The 19,925-nt window shown below is 41.9% G+C and overlaps 1 protein-coding gene across 3 annotated transcripts in view; it reads right to left on the bottom strand.

Annotated features, from left to right (window-relative positions):
- LOC122813975 overlaps positions 1 to 19,925 on the bottom strand; it is a 602,906-nt gene that overhangs the window by 149,341 nt on the left and 433,640 nt on the right. For all 3 annotated transcript variants that reach the window (XM_044086536.1, XM_044086534.1, XM_044086535.1), the window contains exon 10: positions 18,412 to 18,486. In XM_044086536.1, the coding sequence (XP_043942471.1) occupies positions 18,412 to 18,486 (75 nt within the window). The remainder of the gene's footprint in view (positions 1 to 18,411; positions 18,487 to 19,925) is intronic.

Here is a 19,925-nt window from a genome sequence, read left to right as displayed (position 1 = left end):
GAACTATCTTCCCGGCCACCACTGAAAACTGGATCCTACCCAGTCAGACTTTCTCAGTAAGCAAATGTCAATAAATAAAAAATAAATAAATAATCCCTCTGACCACAGTAAATGTTACTTGTTTTCATAAAAAGGACAGCTTTGTACTCTTTACTATTCTCATGATTGTAGAGTAGCTGTCATGTCTTAAGATTTTAGTTTATTTATTATTTCATTTATTTTATTTTTATTTGTTAATCATGGCAGAACACTGATCTCAGTTGACCAATAACAAAATAATTATTGTAGGTTCATAGGTTCATACTAGGCTATCTGCCCTAGGGCATTTATAAGCCTAGCCAGAATGTGTTTGGCTTTCGCCACCCATTTTAAATTTATTTTGCTATGCCCTTTTTCGAGGTTAGTATACTGTGCCTCTGTCTAACAGTGACACAGAAGTGATACCCGGGGTAAACCTACGATCTCCCATCCACTCATCAAGATTCCTCTTGAAGAGCGTCAATGAGGGACTCTGCCTAACCTGGACTGGGATTTTATTCCAGAGTGAAGGGAGCCTCTGGGTTATGAATCTGTCCCTCCAGCATGTCCTATTTATTTCAGTGCTGAGGTTCAATTCTCTCGAGCGAGTAGCTCGATGGGATTTGGATTTTCTGAGGTGCAGCATGTCCATTAATTCTGGGTTGGACATGGCTTTATACGTCAGGCACAGATCGCCTCTGAACAGGCGGTATGCCACTGAGTAGAGCTGGAGTTTCTTTAACCGGGCAGCATATGGCATCTGTTTGAGCCCTTTGATCCTCTTGGTGAGGTACTTTTGGGGTCTTTCCAGTTGCTGCAGGTGTCTGGTAAGGTACATCCCAAAAGGGGCATTGTACTCAATTATGGGCCTGATGAGGGATGAGTAAAGAGGCACAATGACGCCCGCTGATCTAGATGTGAATCCCTTCATGATTAGGTGGGCTATATAAAATGTTTTTCTAACCACTTTGGCCACGTGGTTGTCAAATGAGAGATTGCTATCAACTTGGGTCCCCAGGTCCCTAATTACTTCTTCTGTACTTAATGGATTACTACCTATGTGGTAATTTGTGGGCACTTTGTTTTTGCCAAAGGGGATGACTATACACTTCTTGACATTTAGCTTGAGGCCATGGCTCTGGCACCAGTTGTCTGTTTCTATGAGGCCCTTCTGGAGGATGCTTGTGTCGGCTGGAGAGTCGATTATGGCCAGTTTGCAGTCATCTGTGAACTTGGTCAGCCACAGTCCTTCCGTGTTGGCCTGTACCTCCGAGAAATATATACCGAACAAGAGAGGTCCCAGGACTGAGCCTTGTGGGACACCACTTGTAACTGGTTTGGAGTCTGACATGGCTCCAGCAATTCTAACCATGTGGGTTCTGTCCTTGAGCCAATTTGCAATCCATCTAGTGACATAGGGGTTTATATTTAAGCTGGTGAGCTTATCTATAATGCCCGAGTGGGGTATTGTATCGAAGGCTTTGCGAGGTCCAGGTAGGCTGTGTGGACCACCTTCCCTCGTCAATGGCCTTGGTGACTGTTTCAAAGAAATCAACCAGGTTTAAGAGGCAGGATCTGCCCTTAACAAAGCCGAACTGGGTAGGATCCAGTGTTTGTAGGTCCCCAATATCTTTATTTATGAGGTCCATGATGATCCTTTCCATAGCTTTGCAGACCAAGCTAGTCAGGCTTATGGGGCGATAGTTTCCAGGATCCGTTGAGGCACCACCTTTATGGAGAGGGACCACTGTTGCTGTACGCCACTCTTTGGGCACATATCCTGTAGTAAGGCTGAGATTGAACAGTAGTTTTATGTTTGGGTTTAGCTCTTCTTGGAGTTCATGTAGGACGCAGCCCGGGACACCGTCTGGTCCCATTGATGCTGTGTTTTTTGCTTTGGAGAGGGCAGCTCTTACCTGAGCATCTGAGATGTCAGGGGGGCAGCACTCTGCTGGGATAGATATTTGCCCTTTTGGTGGGGAGGGGGGGGGAGTTTGCGCTGAACTTGTCAGCTAGGATGTTGGCAATGTCTGTGGGTTCGGTGTATTTTTTGTCATTTTGGATTCATTCTGAGCATATCTGGGAATTACCACCAAGGTTCCTAACATAACTAAAGAAAGCCTTGTGATTATCCTTAGTGTCCTGTGCAATTTTTCTCTCGAAGCTGGCCTTAGACAATTTTATGTGTGCCCGTAGTTTTTTGCTAATACTGATCAGTGATGCCTTCCCTTTTTGGGATTTTGCTCTATCATTTAGTAGCTTCCTCCTTCTGTTGTATAGTTTGTTTATGGCTGGGGTCCACCAGACAGGATGTCTGCCTTTGGAGGATTGGGTCTTGGTTTTATTTGGGATCGCATGATCCATGCATTCCTGAAGGTGTTCATAGAATGCATTTATAAAGGATTCTGCAGTCTGGGCCGTATTTTCCACAGGCCCAGGGGCTTTGAAGGATTCCACCTCAGTTTTGAGGAGTGTGAAATTTGCTTTAGAGAAGTTTTTCACTGTGGTTTTCTGGGCAGGGGGTGGGGTTGGGATGTGAATATCCAGTGAGATTAGTTTATGGTCTGATCTTACCAGTGAGGGATACACTTCTGGTCTGGAGCATAGAGTCCCCATGTTGGTGATGATCAGGTCTAGTATGTTTTCCCCTCTTGTGGGAGTGGTAACAAGTTGTTCCATAGCATTTGAGTTTATAAATTCAAGGAACCTTTGGGCTAGGGTGTTGGAGCTAGAGTAATGCTCCCAGTCTATGTTTGGGTAGTTGAAGTCGTCCAATATAATGGTGTTTGGAGAGACCTTCATATTTTCCAGTGTTCTCAGGAAGGCCGAGTGGGGTTCCTGGGTTTGGGAGGATGGTCTGTAGCAGGCTATAAACTGGAAGGCAGTTTTACCCACTGTTAGTTGCACATGGATAGTCTCTGATGCTTCGTGCTTTGCCACCAACCTGGAGGTGTGGGTATCTTTGATGAATATCGATACTCCCCCTCCTTTTGTGGTTCGGTCCAAGTTTTGGGGCCGAAAAGCATGGTATGAGGTATAACCTGGTAGTGCTGGGGTGCTCTCGGGAGCCCTGAACCAGGTTTCTGTTACTGCACAGATATCGATGTTCTCCATGCTAAGAAGAGTTTTGAGTGCGTGCATCTTGAGGTTTAGACTTCTGGCGTTGAGTAGCATTACTCTTAGTTTCTTATCCCTTGTGATACCTATGGAGGTGGGTTTGTCTTTTGAGCCTTGCCTAAAAAAGGCACTATGGGGGTAGCAAGAGCCTTTGCCAATATCCGAAAGCCCAGGGGTGACAGGTGTAAGCCGTCCCTAGCAAAGCATCGTGGCTTGTCGAGCATATCATCCCAAGCTGACAGGCATTGGATCCCCTTTGAATGACACCAGTACTTAAGCCAATTGTTGAAATTGATCATCTTGTCTTCATATTGTGGCATCATTCTTGGTGAGGGTAAGATGCTACTCAAGGTCAGGGTCATACCAGCCTGGGCTACATGCTCAGAGAGCTCCTTTATGTCTCTTTTCATGTAGTCCAGGGAGGTATGTCTCAGGTCATTCACACCAGCATGGACAATGACTGAGTCATATTTGTACTTGCCTTGGAGTGACCTGAGTGCTTGTGTTATGTGGCGGATCCTAGCGCCCGACAGGCTGCTCACCGTGACCCTCTCCTTGTTCAGCCTGGTGAGGGGGACGTCAGTGTGCCTGACGATAGAGTCACCTATTACAAGTGTATCAGATGTGTTGTTTAGTCTTAAGGGCTGTGACTGTTCGGCACACTGGCTTTGTGAGATATGTGTTGCAGGTGTTTTGTTTTGGGGTAGCGGCTGCTTGGGTGTCTGCTTTGGAGGTCTCTGCTGCTTCAGCAGATCTTTATTTAGAGCCTTTGATTATGTTTTTGTGTGATCATGTGTTTGGTTTGCTGTCATGGTAGGTCTATGTGAGACTGGAATTGTAGTGAGTGTGGTTTCCTTCTCCTCCAGACTGGTTATGCCAGTACTGAGTTGAGAGAGCTTAGCCTCCAGTTTGGCTATATGGTTGCTTCTCTCACATGTGTTGGAATTTGTTGGGAGGAGGAGAGGGTTGTCTGTGTACATGAGGCAGTTGTAACATTGCCTCAAGATTCCCAGATTCACCAGCTGGAGTAGAGAGGAGATTGCCAACTGACCTTTGGACATGCTAGAATAATATTGGGAATTCCTTAATAATTGAAAACCAGGGCCAATGGGGAGTGAGGGTGTAGTGCTTTTAATTTTTAGTGCTGACTTATATAATTGCTTTAGTGAGCAAGTACCAGGTAACTTAAGTGCAATGTGTTACAGGTAACTTAAATGCAAAAACGACAAACAGTAACTTTCTTTCAAGTGAAACAAGAAAATAAGTACAGTAAGCAATGCAGATATCACTAGTGATCCACAGAAGCGCTGAGAAGCAGCGTATTAGGTGGAATTAGCGTTCCAGGGAAATAACAAGCAAACAAACAACAAGCTTATAAACAAAGTTAGATTCAGCAGGCCTGGATCTAGTCTATGCTACAGCAAACAAGGTGTACCAATTTCAGTAAGATACAGTTCAAATATTCAGGCACTATAAACCTTTAACCAGAAATTCCCAGCTCAGAAGGGCAGAGTCCAGCCTCTTCTCCCACAAGAGTGCAGACCATAAACCTTCTTAATGTAAAATACCTGGCCTGAAGCCCAAGTGCTTAAACCAGAACGAATACACTTTAAGAATAACAGACACTGGGCTCTCAATCAGCAGTTCCCAACTTAGAAGAATGAAAGTTACCTGTCCTGCCACCACCGTGCATGCCACAAACTTTCCTAATGTAAAACAACTGGTCTGAAGCCCAAGTGCTTAATCCAAAAGACTTAGAATGATAGCTACACTTTAATCAAGTTACTACGAAGCAGTAATAAATACAATTGAATACTTTAGAGAATGCCTGGATTAGTGCTCAAGTTACACAAACAAAGCTAGATCCAGCAGGCCCGAATCCAGTCTATGCCACAGCAAACAAGGCGCACCAACTTCAGTAAGAAGCAGTTCAGATATGCATGCACTATAAGCCTTTAACCAGAAATTCCCAGCTCAGAAGGGCAGAGTCCAGCCTCTCCTCCCACAAGAGTGCAGACCATGAACCCTCTTAATGTAAAATAACTGGCCTGAAAGCCCAAGTGCTTAAACCAGAATTTATACACTTTTAGAATAACAGACACTGAGCCCTCAATCAGCAGTTCCCAACCTAGAAGGATGTAAGCTACCTGTTCTGCCACTACAGTGCTGACCACAAACCCTCTCAGTGCAAAACAACTGGTCCGAAGCCCAAGTGTTTAAACCAAAAGGCTTAGAATGAGTTACACCAAGCAGTAATAAATACAATTGAGTACTTTTAAGATGATGCAAAAGTAAAAAAGTAGGTAGAAACACAAGTACAGTAAAAGCAGATGAAATTTTTTTTTCTGAATAAGTGCTGAGATCAAAGAAAGATTTGAGTGCTGAAATTAGAAAACTGGCTAGTTATAAGAAAAAAAACTAAGCTAGAAGGCTTCCCTCCAACACAGAAGGGCTTGGGGGCTCAGAAGCCTACAAATAGTCTATACCACTTAACAGGAAAGGCAGGAAACAAGCTTACATTTTTTTTTTCTGTTTCCCAGATGCTCTCTTTGTACACAGTAGGAGTGCCTGAAATCAGAATATGATCTCACTGCACTCAGTTGGGTGTGCAAATGAGATGGGCCCAGAAGGAGTATCCAAACACAAATTTACAAGAGGGGCGGGCAGTTGCAAGGCCACTAAGATTAACACCAAAACCAAAACAAAAACAGGGAGAGTGGGTGGGACTAACTGAAGAGCAGAGTGAAAACTTCCAGTTCAGTTAATATTCCTTCCACACAGTTAAAATCAATTTAAATACTGTATTTTTTGAAAAAAAAGAGCAGATAAAGGTACTTAAATTCTCTTATACGTCCAGTTGAATATAGCAAATTCTTAGCCGGCCAAAGCTGAGGTTTTTAAGCAGAAAATATTTCACACTGTACCACTTAAATAGGCAAGGACAGGAAATCAAAGAATGTGACTACCCCCACACCTGTAATTACTAGCAAATAACAAAATTCAGCAAACACTGACTAACTTCCAGTTCAGTTAATATTCCTTCCACATAGTTAAAATCAATTTAAATACTGTATTTTTTTGAAAAAAAAGAGCAGATAAAGGTACTTAAATTCTCTTATACGTTCAGTTGAATTCAGCAAGTTCTTAGCCGGCCAAAGCTGAGGTTTTTAAGCAGAAAATATTCACACTGTACCACTTAAATAGGCAAGGACAGGAAATCAAAGAATGTGACTACCCCCACACCTGTAATTACTAGCAAATAACAAAATTCAGCAAACACTGGCTAACTTCCAGTTCAGTTAATATTCCTTCCACACAGTTAAAATCAATTTAAATACTGTATTTTGTTGAAAAAAAAGCAGATAAAGGTACTTAAATTCTCTTATCGTCCAGTTGAATTCAGCAAGTTCTTAGCCGCCAAAGCTGAGGTTTTAAGCAGAAAATATTTCACACTGTACCACTTAAATAGGCAAGGACAGGAAATCAAAGAATGTGACTACCCCCACACCTGTAATTACTAGCAAATAACAAAATTCAGCAAATACTGACTAACTTCCAGTTCAGTTAATATTCCTTCCACACAGTTAAAATCAATTTAAATACTGTATTTTTTTGAAAAAAAAGAGCAGATAAAGGTACTTAAATTCTCTTATACGTCCAGTTGAATTCAGCAAGTTCTTAGCCGGCCAAAGCTGAGGTTTTTAACATGCAATATAGTGTTACAGATGGATAACTCACTCCGGATGCTTCTGCATGGGTCTATTTTCTAACTCAGCTATGACATTTTGAGGATAAAGTTGACATTAAATTTTAATATAAAATGCTGTATATACAGTTGCTATATACCTGTTTCTGTCATTAGCCTGAAGGAGCTTGATCATTGCCTTGTTGACCTAACTTGGTTATAAAACATAATAAATACATCAAATATGGACTAACCTGGTTTGTAACAAATAAATTAATACTGTTGCCCAGCCATAAAGAATGAATGTTGATAGTTATACAAAGCTAGTTAATCTGTATATACTGAAGAAATGGAGTATAATGCCCCTTTGGCATGTATCTGTTCAGACACATGCAACAACCGGAACATCCACAGAGATACCTAGGATACAAGGCCTAAACAACATGTCCTACATGGACTGACTCAAAGCTCTGTCACTATACTTAGTATTCTGTAGACTGCTAAGAGGTGGCCTGTGTCTGGCATACAAAGCACCCCCCAACCCATTACTGATGGATTTACTGCACATCAGCAAGTCAAATGGCATCAGAAATATCCTGTCTAGGGATCTAAACCTCTTCTGGTTCTCTCTGGTTATGGAGGTAGTACAGTCTATAATTCAGATGGTCTTTTTTAAGTACAGGACCCTAGAATTAACAGTGAGATAAACAGTTAGGGTCTAACATTGTTTGGCAAGGAAATCAGCAGAGTATAATTGTATGAGATAATATATATTGTCATTTTTATGGAATAAACATTAGTTTGATTTTTAAAGAATAGGGGTATACTTATCCCTATGACTAGATCTGAACAGTGTAAGGTTACACGTGTTCATAGTGCCAGGAGGTAGTCAGGTCTGTATAGCCGATGTAATACTAGAGAAGGCTTTTTCAATGATAAGTTACAAGAAGGGCTACTAAGCTGTCATACCAATACTAGTATACATAAATGGTAGAAACAATGGAAAGCTTATTGGAAAGTGTAGTGAATTAATATTTATATAATTAAGTTTTCTCTTTAATTTTATAGTTTTTCATCCATGCATCCATCTCTCTACTTCTTATGCCCGCTGCTGTATAACAATGGGGGTGGAGATTGCCTTGGCAAGCAGAGGGTAGAACTAATCCCACACTAGATTCTAGTCAGTACCACATGTACTCACACACACACACACACACACACACACACACACACACACACACACACACATACACACACAGTTTAGCATCCACAATCAACATGCCAGCATGTGTTTGGAGTGTTGGAAGAAGCTAGAGACCTAACAGAAGTGCATGAGAACAGAGGGGATAAGACGTAAACTACATGCAGAAGGCAGACCAGCTGAGAACTGAACACGAGACAAGTTCTGTGAGACAATAAAGTTAGCAGCAACACTCTGCCACTATTTTTGCTTTTTTCCCAGTGGATTTTCTTCATTAAGATATTTTTATCATTATTTGTCACTGTAGAACATTAAGTGGCTAGAGTTTAGTCAGCACCTAAATGAAATTCATTTATATTTTGCCCCCAGACTATTATAGTATTCTAATTGGCTTTCCTTTTATACAACCAAAAGCTGGCAGCAGACCTTTTGTGAACTTTGGTGATATGTAGGCAGATTAGTGGTCATTCCTAAGGCAAAACAATTAGGTTCAGTAATTCAAGGTCACTAATAACAAACTCTGGAATAAACTTTTAAAAGGAACACATTGAGAACTCATTACAAATCTTACTGCAGTGGAATTAGTTCTTCAGTTGTGGCACTACCTAGACTGTAAAATGTTTTCAAACATTCCAAGTTATTATTCTACAATCTGTAAGTATATTCTTCATCCCCAATCTAATGTATACCATTAATGTTTGTTGCATGACTGCAGTAAACTCTGACTTGTCTGTGGAATAGGTGCATTTGTGATAACTTACTTTGTATAGCCATTATCTCACTTTCATTGTAGAATCTGTAAATATTGTTATCTATGAAGGCTGTAAATTATGTAATGTAGCCTCATCTGTTTATCTTTGTTATCTACAATATTTAATATGAGTATCTCATTTTGTATCACTTCAAAGTATTTGTATGACAGCCTAACTTGTTATTTGTTGTTTGCTTTGTAAACTGTATTGTGGTAACACCATTCGTCTGTTTTATTTGAAATATTCCTTCTCAATATACCACTAAAAATAGGACTTCACAGGTAAGAAATATAATAAATAATTAGGGTAGCTATGTTAACCATTTGATATGTCAGTACCCGCTTTAGAGAGTGCTGAAATGCTGAAACTGCATAGCCAAAAAAAAAAAAAAAAAAAAAAAGGGACATACATATACTAAATCCAAGATGGCAATTTCTCGGAATATTCCCTTTTCTCCAAGGAATGGTGATCTTGGTGGTAATATAAGTTCAGGGAGTGTGGGGACTTTCTGTCCACTTCAGGGCTGCAGAGTGGCATGCCGTAGCAAAAAAAGAAGATTAAAGGAGGTGAGCGATGTTTGATATTCACTGTTCTCCTGCATTTTTGGTCTTTTGTTTCAGCATGTCAGACCTCACCGTTACAAGTGCAGACTTTTAAGTAGGAATCCCAGTCATATTCATCACCATGTATTACACACTAGAATTCACAGATAAGTTTGCAAAGAAAAATATTTCTGAAAATAACTCACCTTCTTTCCTGAAGACTATGCACGTTAAACAGTTTCATTCTTTTTACTGCCTTTCACAAATCAGCCCATTACTAAACTGATGAGGTCTACAGAAAGTACAGTTTTGTACCTACCATAAATGTAGATGTTCGAGTGTAGACACTGCTGCAGTCATTACACTTGGGTTATCCTGCCATCAGGCGGTCCCGCAGTCGGCCTGAGTTCCAAAGTCTTGGTCCAGCATCGGTTGCTGTCGCCTCTTCCCTGACGTCAGTGCGACAGGAGTATATATGATGCAGCCAACGCCATTTTCTTCAGTTTTTCTTGCCCCAGATGTCAGGTGCCCCCAAAAAGGAAGGCAATGCAAATTGCTAATAAAACATGCTTATGAAAAAACAGTAAAACACTTTCAGTATCCAGCAAATAACCCCCATAGGCAGTGAAGGGTAGGATACTTAGGTACATACCAGCAAGTAAGAGGGGAAGGAGGGAGGGTAACCTGGACTGCAGCAGTGTCTACACTCGAACATCTACATTTATGGTAGGTACAAAACTGTACTATGTTCATCGTGTTACACTGCTGCAGTCATTACACTTGGGTGGAATCCCAAAGCTGAGGTAGGGTGGATGGATCTATAAGGCATTAGGGGAGGCTATCAGGCCCTGCAGCACAGCAGTGGCAAAGCCTGCTCTGGATTTGGAATATAAAGGCAAATGGTAATGTTTGGTGAAGGTATGTTGCTTGTTGCATGTTGCTGCTTCTAAAATATCCTTGGTAGGTAGTTGAAGTGGCTGTTGCCCTGGTGGAGTGAGATCTAATGCTGCTAGGGACAGGTTTCCCATGGTGTGCATAGCAAAAATGTATACAGTGAGCTATCCACTTAGAAACAGTCTGCTTTGAAATGGCTTTTCCCTGTGCTCCTGCAGTGTATGCTACCAATAATTGCTCAGATTTTCTGAAAGCTTTGGTTTTGTCCAAGTAGAAGAGTAATTGTGAATGTCCAAGGAATGTAGGACTCTCTCCCCTTTGTTCTTTGGATTTGGATAAAAGGTTGGCAAGTGGATAGTTTGGTTTAGAGCCACACTTGATACTATCTTTGGCATAAAAGTAGGGTTAGTTCTTAAGGAAACCCTGTCCTGGTGAAAGATGAGGAAAGGTTCCACTGCCATTAGAGCCTGTAATTCTGAAACTCTTCTTGCTGATGTTATTGCCAGTAGCAGAGCAGTCTTCCAAGAGAGGTATTTTATTTCTGCTGTGTTAGCTGGCTCAAAAGGAGGCAAAGTTAATTTGCCAAAACAAAGTTGAGGTCCCAAGTGGATATAGGTGCTCTATGGGGTGGTCTAACTTTTTTTGCCCCACGAAGATACTGTTTGAGCAAAGGATGTGAAAAAATTGGTGGATCCGTGTTGTAATGAGCAGAAATGGCTGAGGCATGAATCTTGATGGATGAGAAGGAGAGGTGCTTGTCCAGCATCTCAGTTAAGTATTGACGTATCTGAGGAATGTTTGGGACAAGAGGGTCAAGGCTGTGTGCTTGGTTCCAGGCACAGAATCTCTTCCATTTATCCGAGTAGGCTTTCCTGGTGCTAGGCCTCCTGGCCTCCGGAATGACATCCATAACAGCTTTGGAGAGAGGCAATGCTTGCTTGGTTAAGGAATTTTCCATGCAGCTAGATTTAAGGTCTTTAGCTGGCTGTGAAGTATCCGATTGTTGTGTTGTGTTAAAAGCTGTGGAATTTGAGGCAAAATCCAGGGTGGTTCTTGTGTTAAGTTCTTTAGGATTGGGTACCAGTGCTGGCGTGGCCAGTCTGGTGCAATCAGGATCATCTTTGCCTCTTCCTGCCTGGCTTTTATGAATACCTTTGGAAGGAGAGGTAAAGGAGGGAAAGCGTATACTTGCAGGTTTTTCCAGCTGAATGAGACGGCATCCACTTTCCATGCTTGTGGATGGTAGTTCCTTGTGCAGAATTTCTGTAGTTGGCAGTTCATTGGGGATGCAAACAGATCTATGTCTGGTTTCCCCCATTTTTGTGCTATCATTCTGAAAATTTGTGGACTCAATTGCCATTCGTGAGGATCCATGATGTTTCTGCTTAGGTCGTCTGCCAGTATGTTTTTCTCTCCTGGCAGGAATTGTGCCTGCAGATGAACTTGGTAGTTTAAAACTGTGTTCCACAAGGTCATGGCTTGTCTGCAGAGGAGACAGGAGTGTGTTCCCCCTTGCTTGTTTATGTACCACATAACTGTGGTGTTGTCTGTCTGCAGTAGTAGTTGCCCTGGATGTAGCAGTTCCTTGAAAGCTATAATTGCATTTTGTACAGCTAGCATCTCTTTTTGATTGATGTGGAGATGTCTTTGTTCTGTGGGCCACTTGCCCTGAATACATTTTCCTGCCATGTGCGCTCCCCAGGCATAATCCAATGCATCTGTTGTCAGTGTTTGCCTGGCTGTGGGTTGAGTAAAAGGCTGTCCCTTGTTGAGGTGACAAGCTTGGGCCCACCATTGAAACTCCAGTTGAAGGCAAGGAATTAGTAGCAAAACTGTTTCCAGATCTTGACAGTGTTGAGACCATACGCTCTTTAGGTACCATTGTAGTTTCCTCATATGCAATCTGGCATATGGAATTAGTAGTATGCAAGATGCCATGTTGCCCAAGGCCTGCATAATTTTTCTTGCAGGGAGTTGGGTCTTTGTTGCCATTAAATTAAAATATTGAGTCAGTTGTTCCTGCTTGTCTGGCGTGAGATAAGCCATCTGGGCCATTGTATTTAAGCTGGCACCCAGGAATATTATCTGTTGTGAGGGCACTAGTTTTGATTTCTTTTCGTTTACTGTGTACCCCAGGCAGCTTAATAACTTTTTTACGTACACCAGATGCTTTACAAGAATGTCCTTGCTCTCTGCTTGGATTAGGCAGTCGTCCAGGTATGGGTAAATTTGAATTCCTTTTTGCCTGCAAAAAGCAATTACTGGTGCCAGGCACTTTGTGAAGACTCTGGGTGCAGTAGATAAGCCAAAGGGCAGTGCAGAGAATTGGTAGTGCATTGAACCTGCTAGAAATCTGAGGTATTTTCTGCAGTTTTGTCTGATAGGGACATGCAGGTATGCCTCTTTGAGGTCCAAAGTCACAAGCCAAGCTTTCTTGCCCAGCATGGGAAGAAGCTGCTGTAGTGTCAACATTTTGAATTTCGGAACATCCAGGTAAGTGTTCAGAGAAGAAAGGTCCAGAATGGGTCTCCAGGCTTTGTCTTTTCTGGGGACCAGAAAGAGTGTTGAGTAAAATTCTTGGCCTTGCTTTTGTGGTGGTACCTTTTGAATAGCTCTCATATCCATGAGTGCTGTAATTTGTTTCTGAGCCTCTGCCCATTGATTTGGTGGCAGGTTTGGCATTCCTTTTAACCTTGGAAGAGTGTGGAAGTGAAACCTGTAACCTTGAGATATGATGTTGAGAACCCATTTGTCTTTGGTGATGCAATGCCAATTGTGGTAGAAAAGAGCCAGTTTTCCTCCTAAAGGAGCTGCCAAGAGGGAGTTGTTTGGCAGCCGTAGTGGGAAGTCATTGAGGCTGTTTTATATAAGGTTGGGGCCTGTCTTCCCCTTCTTTCTGGCCCGGTATACCCCATTGTCGAGGTCTGTAAGAGCCTTGTGTCTGACCTCTACCTCTTGGACGTCTATATCTGCCCCTTTGAGGTCTGTCTGTAACTGGAAAGGACCAATTTTTTGTTGGCCAATTTCTGCTAAAACGAGGAGGTTGGACCTGTAAGAAATCTTTGACCGTTTGCATAGATTTTGCCTTATCCTCCATCTTTTTTAATACCGCCTCTGCCTTGACTCCAAACAACACATCCCGCTGTAAAGGTGCATCCAGTAATTTGGCCTTAACATGATCTGGTAGCGTATGTTCTTTTAACCAAGCATGCCTTCTAATGACAGAGCCTGTAACTGCTGCTCTACAGAACGCCTCTAAGGAATCAAAACCACATTGCAAAGTATGTTTTCCCACTTGTTCAGCTGCATGCAATAAATCCTGCATTTCTTTCAAATTAGGAAGATCTGTATCTGGAAGCATCTTCTGTTTCAACCGAGACATTAAAAATTGCTGATATTTTAGCATATGAAACTGGCAATTCAAGGCTCTCATGGCTAAAGTTGCGGATGTATAAACTTTCTTACCCCATCTGTCTAATGCTCTGGAATCTCTGTCAGAGGGGACTGGGTTTTTAGCTGATGAGGCCTTAATCCCTTTGGGTCCCTGGGAAATAGTTTCAGGGTCTGCAACAGGGCTTTTGTATAGAAATTTGTGAGAGTCAGGGACTCTGTAATATCTATCCGGCTTAATAGGGGCTGGTAGTGAGGAGTCAGGTTTTAAGCTGGATTCAGTATATACATCATCCACAATGTCTAACACAGGCGGAATGGCAAGGGATCTGTGTTGAGGCAATAAGAGGAAATCCCTAAGTCTTTTCTTGGATTCTCAATAATCCTGGCCTTCCCAGTGGAAATGCTCCCTCATGGAATGAAGGTTCTCTCCAAATGAGTAGTCCTCAGGCGGAGAGGCTGAAGGAATTGATTCCTTAGCATCAGAATCCTCATAAGGGGGTAAGGAATACCCTAGGTCTGATGATGAATCCGAGGAAATGGACACCTGGTCTGAAGATTCATAATCTGCATCTAGTCTGGGCCTTTTATCTGGAGGGGGCCCTCTGATCAGGGTGATAAGGTCTTCGGCCATTTTTAGCATTTGTTTCTTAGGCATGGAACCCTGCCCTGGAGATTGCTGTGTCTGTTTCTTTGCCTTTAAGGGAGGCTTAGATTTAACAGAGGGTTTAATGGTTAATTGGGTAGGTCTGAAAACACCCTCTGTAGCTTTGGATTGTTCAGCTACTTTGGTTCCCTCTGAAGGATTAAGTTCGGTTATCTGAATAACTAAAGCATCCGAAGGCCCGGCCAGCTCCACGTGGGAGTCTGGGGCAGTCTGTGGTTCTGTTGAAGCAGTCGTCAGGGGCTGCGTAGGTGCCTCGCTGAAAACCAGATAGCCGGCGACCGGCCTAGAAGAGGCCTCGTCATCGATCTTAGGCCTCGGATACCTGTCCTTGTCCTTGCGCTTTTTATGGATTCCAGTCATCGGAAGTTCCGACGGCATGATATAATTAAATTTTTTGCCAAAATAAAGTCAGGCAAAATCAAACCGATGTTTAACAGTGCACTTGTTGAACCTAGCACAAAACCGACAACCAGTGACGTCGTGGTCTGAGCCTAGGCATGGGATACAGTAGGAGTGGAAATCCTTATGAGGTATTTGCTTCCCACAAGAAATACAATTATTAATTTTTACTGACATCGGTCTGAGGCAAGAAAAAGTTTCCCCAATGGGGTACTTAGCTTTTTAGAAGACTTTGGTTCTGGATTTGGAATGAAAATCTCAGGAGTCGGCCGGCCGGCACTGGCGAACTGCTTCTGCTTCACGCGGCAAGAAAGACTGAAGAAAATGGCGTCGGCTGCATCTTATATACCCCTGTCGCACTGACGTCAGGGAAGAGGTGACAGCAACCGACGCCGGACCAAGACTTTGGAACTCAGGCCGACTGCGGGACCGCCTGACGGCAGGATAACCCAAGTGTAATGACTGCAGCAGTGTCACACGATGAACATCAGCATATAGTACTCTAGAGAGGATCATACCAAGTGTCTAAAGAGAAATAAAGCCCACTCATTTTCTATTAATACTTCATATGCATTCTAGTATTCTGGCAGCATTCCTTGCTGCTTTCTTATACTGCTTGTTTACCTTTAGGACAAGCAGTATGACTACCCTCAGGAACATTTACTCTTTTATTATTATTGTTTCTTCCCAGCTGCATGTATCTTCCCTAGGTTTGTTGTTCTTCCCTGATACATTACTGTACATGTTTGCACTGAATTTAAGATGTCATATTTTACACCAGTTTTCTAGACTAATACATCAACCTGTTGCAAAGATTTCTCTCATCATACAAAAGGTAAGTTGTTCATTCACATCCTTCTTGGGTTTTTTATATGAATGCTGAAAGAGACCTGTTATTGTATTGATCCTTGTAACACTCTAATAGTAACTGGTTTATTAGACAGTTCTCTCCTAACTACTACCCTTTGCTTCTAGGCCAACAGCAAGTCACTACTCACTTCACCACTCCTGACCCCTCATCCATGCTTTTTAATCTGTCTAACAGGCTCCTATAATCCATAATAACAGCCCTCACTGCTGTCCATGTACACCACATCCACTGTGTTCCTTTGTTTACCTCAGCAGTAGTCCACTCAAAGAACTGGCTAAAGTTGGAATGGTGAGCCTTCCACCATTTAAAACCATAACACTGCCTGTCTGCAAGACAGTTAATATTCAGGACCTCAACCAACCTACTTATTAAGCTTTTCCATAATTTTCTTTGGAATGAAAGTGACACTAACAGCTGACCAAGTCCTTGAATTCCTTGAATTCTGCTTTGCACAAGAGTATCGCAACTACCATCTGATATTTTTGTCACTAGCCAGTTTCAAACAATAGACTTTATGAATTTATCAGTGACATGCTAAAGACATCTGCCAGCTATCTGGCACCCAGAGGGATAATTCAGCCAGTGCCAGGTTCCATTTCTGATTTCCCTGGTCATGCATCCTGTTTCTTTTCATCTTTATGCTCCCTAATCTCCTACCCTTTTGCAAATACTGTAGTAAAGAACTCATTATTACTGGTTATTTTCCAGCTTCTTCCTACGCCCTCTCCCACACCTAATATAGTAACATTATCAAAGAGTAAGCCTTCCTATGTTCCTTAGTATATCAGCACTATTTTGTAAGACTTTGGCTGGATTCTCATGCATCCCCTTCTTTATGGATGCCTGCATTGGCAGATGACTTTAGTTGTCTTTTACTATCTTCCTCTTAGGGTCATCTGAACACACCACCTACACTCTTCTAACCCCCCCCTTCTCTTCATCCTCTTTTTTTATTATGGCTGCTTTACAGTCTCCCTTCGTCCCACTGCCTACCTTGTCTTTCTACAATGTCTTCTTCTTCCCCAATTAAAGACTTGTATGCCTCAAACCTTCCATAAAATACCCTGCAGTCCTTTTGTTGGCACCATTTCCTACTGTCTTTAAACAGTATTTCTTGCTGTAGCTCCCCAACCGATTAAAGCCTACTTTCCTCTGTCCCAGTATCCTTTCCTAGTCCAGCTCCAATGGCTGTGAATCTTAAAGCTGTGGGGTCATTGTTTCATACTGGCTACATCACTTCCCCCATACCTTTCAGATGTGATGTATACCACCTAATGTGTTACAGGACTACAGAGCAGCATTGTGGACATGTGACAAGTACTTTTGTCACTGCGTCTTAAGCAAAACTACCTTCATAACTAGATAGGCATCACACTATGTGCAGTACAGAATTGTCTAGATTTGCACACTGGGTGGTACTAACTTCCTGGTGGAGACTGAGGACTGTAATGCTCATTCCTTGAGGAAAGGGAGCAGGGCAGCCTTGCTGGGTGCATGTTAGTAGGGATGGGAAGAAGCAAAAAAATAAGAAAAATTTCAAACTATCCATGATTGCTGATTAACTGAATGATGGCCCCTCCCACTTGACCCACACTCAGGTGATCAAGAACAAATGAGCCAAGTGGCCAGGGGGGGACTGATGATCGACATACAGTGGGGGCAAAGATAGCAAAAATAAAACTATACTTGCTGTTCTATAAACCACCACTGAACGTTTCTTTGCTATTACAGTCAGATTTGCTTTATGAATGACAACCTTCACTAGTAGATGACATATGGTGTTCATCAGCAGTGGTTTGGATTTACAATCCATGGCTTTCACGAGCTGAGTGCATTAATTTAACTGTCATTCATTTTTCACAAGTAGAAAGTTCTAATTCACATTTGCTATCATATCTTTCTTCAGTGTTTCACATAATTCTTGTTGTGAAAAAAGCCCTTTTGCTGATATGCTCTGTAGAACAACTATTATTTGTTATGGTATTCATTAGACTATGGATGTGTATCGTTTTTTTTTTCCCATAAATTTTTTTCGCCCCTATGAACAGACCATCAGCAGCTACTGGTTCCTCTTCTCCATATCAGATGCTTGGATTCACTTCTCATTCTCAGACCTAATTTAAAACCCTCCTGTTGCCTGAGAGGAGATTGAGGTGTCCCCAGTGCAACATAATTACTGCAGCCATAGATATCTTTCATGTGTCCTACTTATTTACTTCCCCAGCACCTGATGCGCATTAATGTAAGGCCATTACAGATAAGAACATCTACTGGTTCATGTCCTGGTATTTTGTAAACATGGAATGTACACTCCAGTATCACCACCATGACTGCATTCATGCTTATGACCCTTTCCCTCCTCTTGTGACAGACAAGCTGGTAAAATAACTCTGCCTTTCATATCCTCCCCAAGTCAACTCTTCAAGTATCGATCTCTAAGCAAGGCCTCCTATGGGTATCGTAAATACATAAACAACTGCTATGTGTCTTGATACAGTACATATATCTTATCTATCTATAACTATATAGATACAGTTATAAATATATAGATATAGAGAGATATGCAGACAGATGGCTAGGTCTTGATTTGAAAGTCTCAGCATGGGTTGCATTTTATGACTCTGAAATGCCTTTGTTGGTTTTATGTTTCTTGAGCCTAATAGGATAAAAAAGCTTTGAGTTGTTTCAGAAAATGAACAGCCCCTTGTTTGTGTTTGAGATTTATTTTTGTGCATAACACAGCTCACAGAAGGACCGCATGGCTAATGCCACACTCCTGTTGTGTAAATCTGTCCTCACTGGTAGTTGGCCATTTTATATGGCATTCTGTAAATACGCATTATTAAAGGAGTCAAAGCACAGTAGAAGTCATTACCATCAGACTCAGCAGTTTGTCCATCAGGCTCTTCTCTTGTGTCGTTTTCTTGTCCTTCATCAGGGGACTCATAATCTGGGTAAGTGGGGGAAAAAAAAGAAAAAGAAATGAATGGTTATTACCTCATACTAAGACTTTTTTGGAAGCTGGCAGAGTGAGTAACGTAGAAACTTTATATACAACCTGTGGCCTTTTTACTTTAGAAAAAAAGACACTTTAAATTCCTGTCTTAAAGTTACTTATAGTATATGCTTTCTGGTTTACCTATCTATATTTTATGATTTTCACTGGAGCACTTTTAACTATTAAAAGACCTGTTCAAATGAAGCAGTTCATGCGTATCACTTACATTAATTAAGAAAATACTTACCTTTCTAGGAAACCTATCAAATGTTAATAATACTTTGAGTGACCTAGCATACTGTTTGGCACAACATACAAAACCCTGAAGTGTTAAACTGAATACTGTAATTAAAATGCATATGAACTAATAAAAATAAGTTAGTTTGTGAATCAAACACGCATGGCCAAAGGCACCAGCTAGAAAATATATTTTCGTGTTGAGCTGTTTACAGTGCTACTCATGGGGTGCCCACTAACTTATCCCATTCCTTCTAAATACTCTTTAATTCATGTGAATAAGGAAATTATAATTTCCTTCCGCATAGACTACGATATGTAATGAAATCGGACTGTGTAACTAGGAAAGCTGTTAACATCCCACCCCCTTTTGGCTAGAGTGCATAATAACACCAGGTTGTGTATCTAAGGAAGCTGTAACTCCCCTCTTGGACTAGGGCATGTAATGGCATCAGGCAGTATAACTGTAGATGCTGTAACACGTTACTGCAATATTCTAAAATGAGTAATGACATCAGGTTATATAGCTAGGAAGTTGCAACTCCCATCTTAGGCTGTGGTATTTAATGACATCAGGCTATTTGACCCTAGAAGCTATAACATACTACCTTCTGTGGGCTAGGGTGCAAAATGATACTGGGCTAAATGACTAGGAAAGGGGTAACACTCCAACCCAAGGGTTAGTGTGTATAATACATCAGAATATGCAACTAGGAGAGTTGTAGTACCTCTCCCCTGTGGGTTAGTGCGTGTGTAGTAGCATCAGGCTGTGGGAGTAGGGAAACTGTAACACCCCCCCCCATGGGTTAGAGTTATATAATAACATCAGGCTACACGACAGGGGCAGCTGTAATACTTCACATCCATGGTCCGGAGTACATAATGACATCAGGCTACATGACAAGGGCAGCTGTAATACTCCACATCCATGGTCTGGGGCACATAATGACATCAGGCTACATGACTAGGGGCAGCTGTAATACTTCACATCCATGGTCTGGGGCACATAATGACTTTAGGCTACATGACTAGGTAAGCTGTAATACTCCCCATCCATGGTCTGGAGTACATAATGACATCAGGCTACATGACTAGGGCAGCTGTAATACTCCACATCCATAGTCTGGGCCACATAATAACAACATGCTACATGA

The sequence above is a fragment of the Protopterus annectens genome, chromosome 10.part0 (assembly GCF_019279795.1).
Source record: "Protopterus annectens isolate FY-2018-M chromosome 10.part0, PAN1.0, whole genome shotgun sequence".
NCBI lineage: Eukaryota > Metazoa > Chordata > Ceratodontiformes > Protopteridae > Protopterus > Protopterus annectens.
This window is presented reverse-complemented; position numbering and strand designations above follow the sequence as displayed.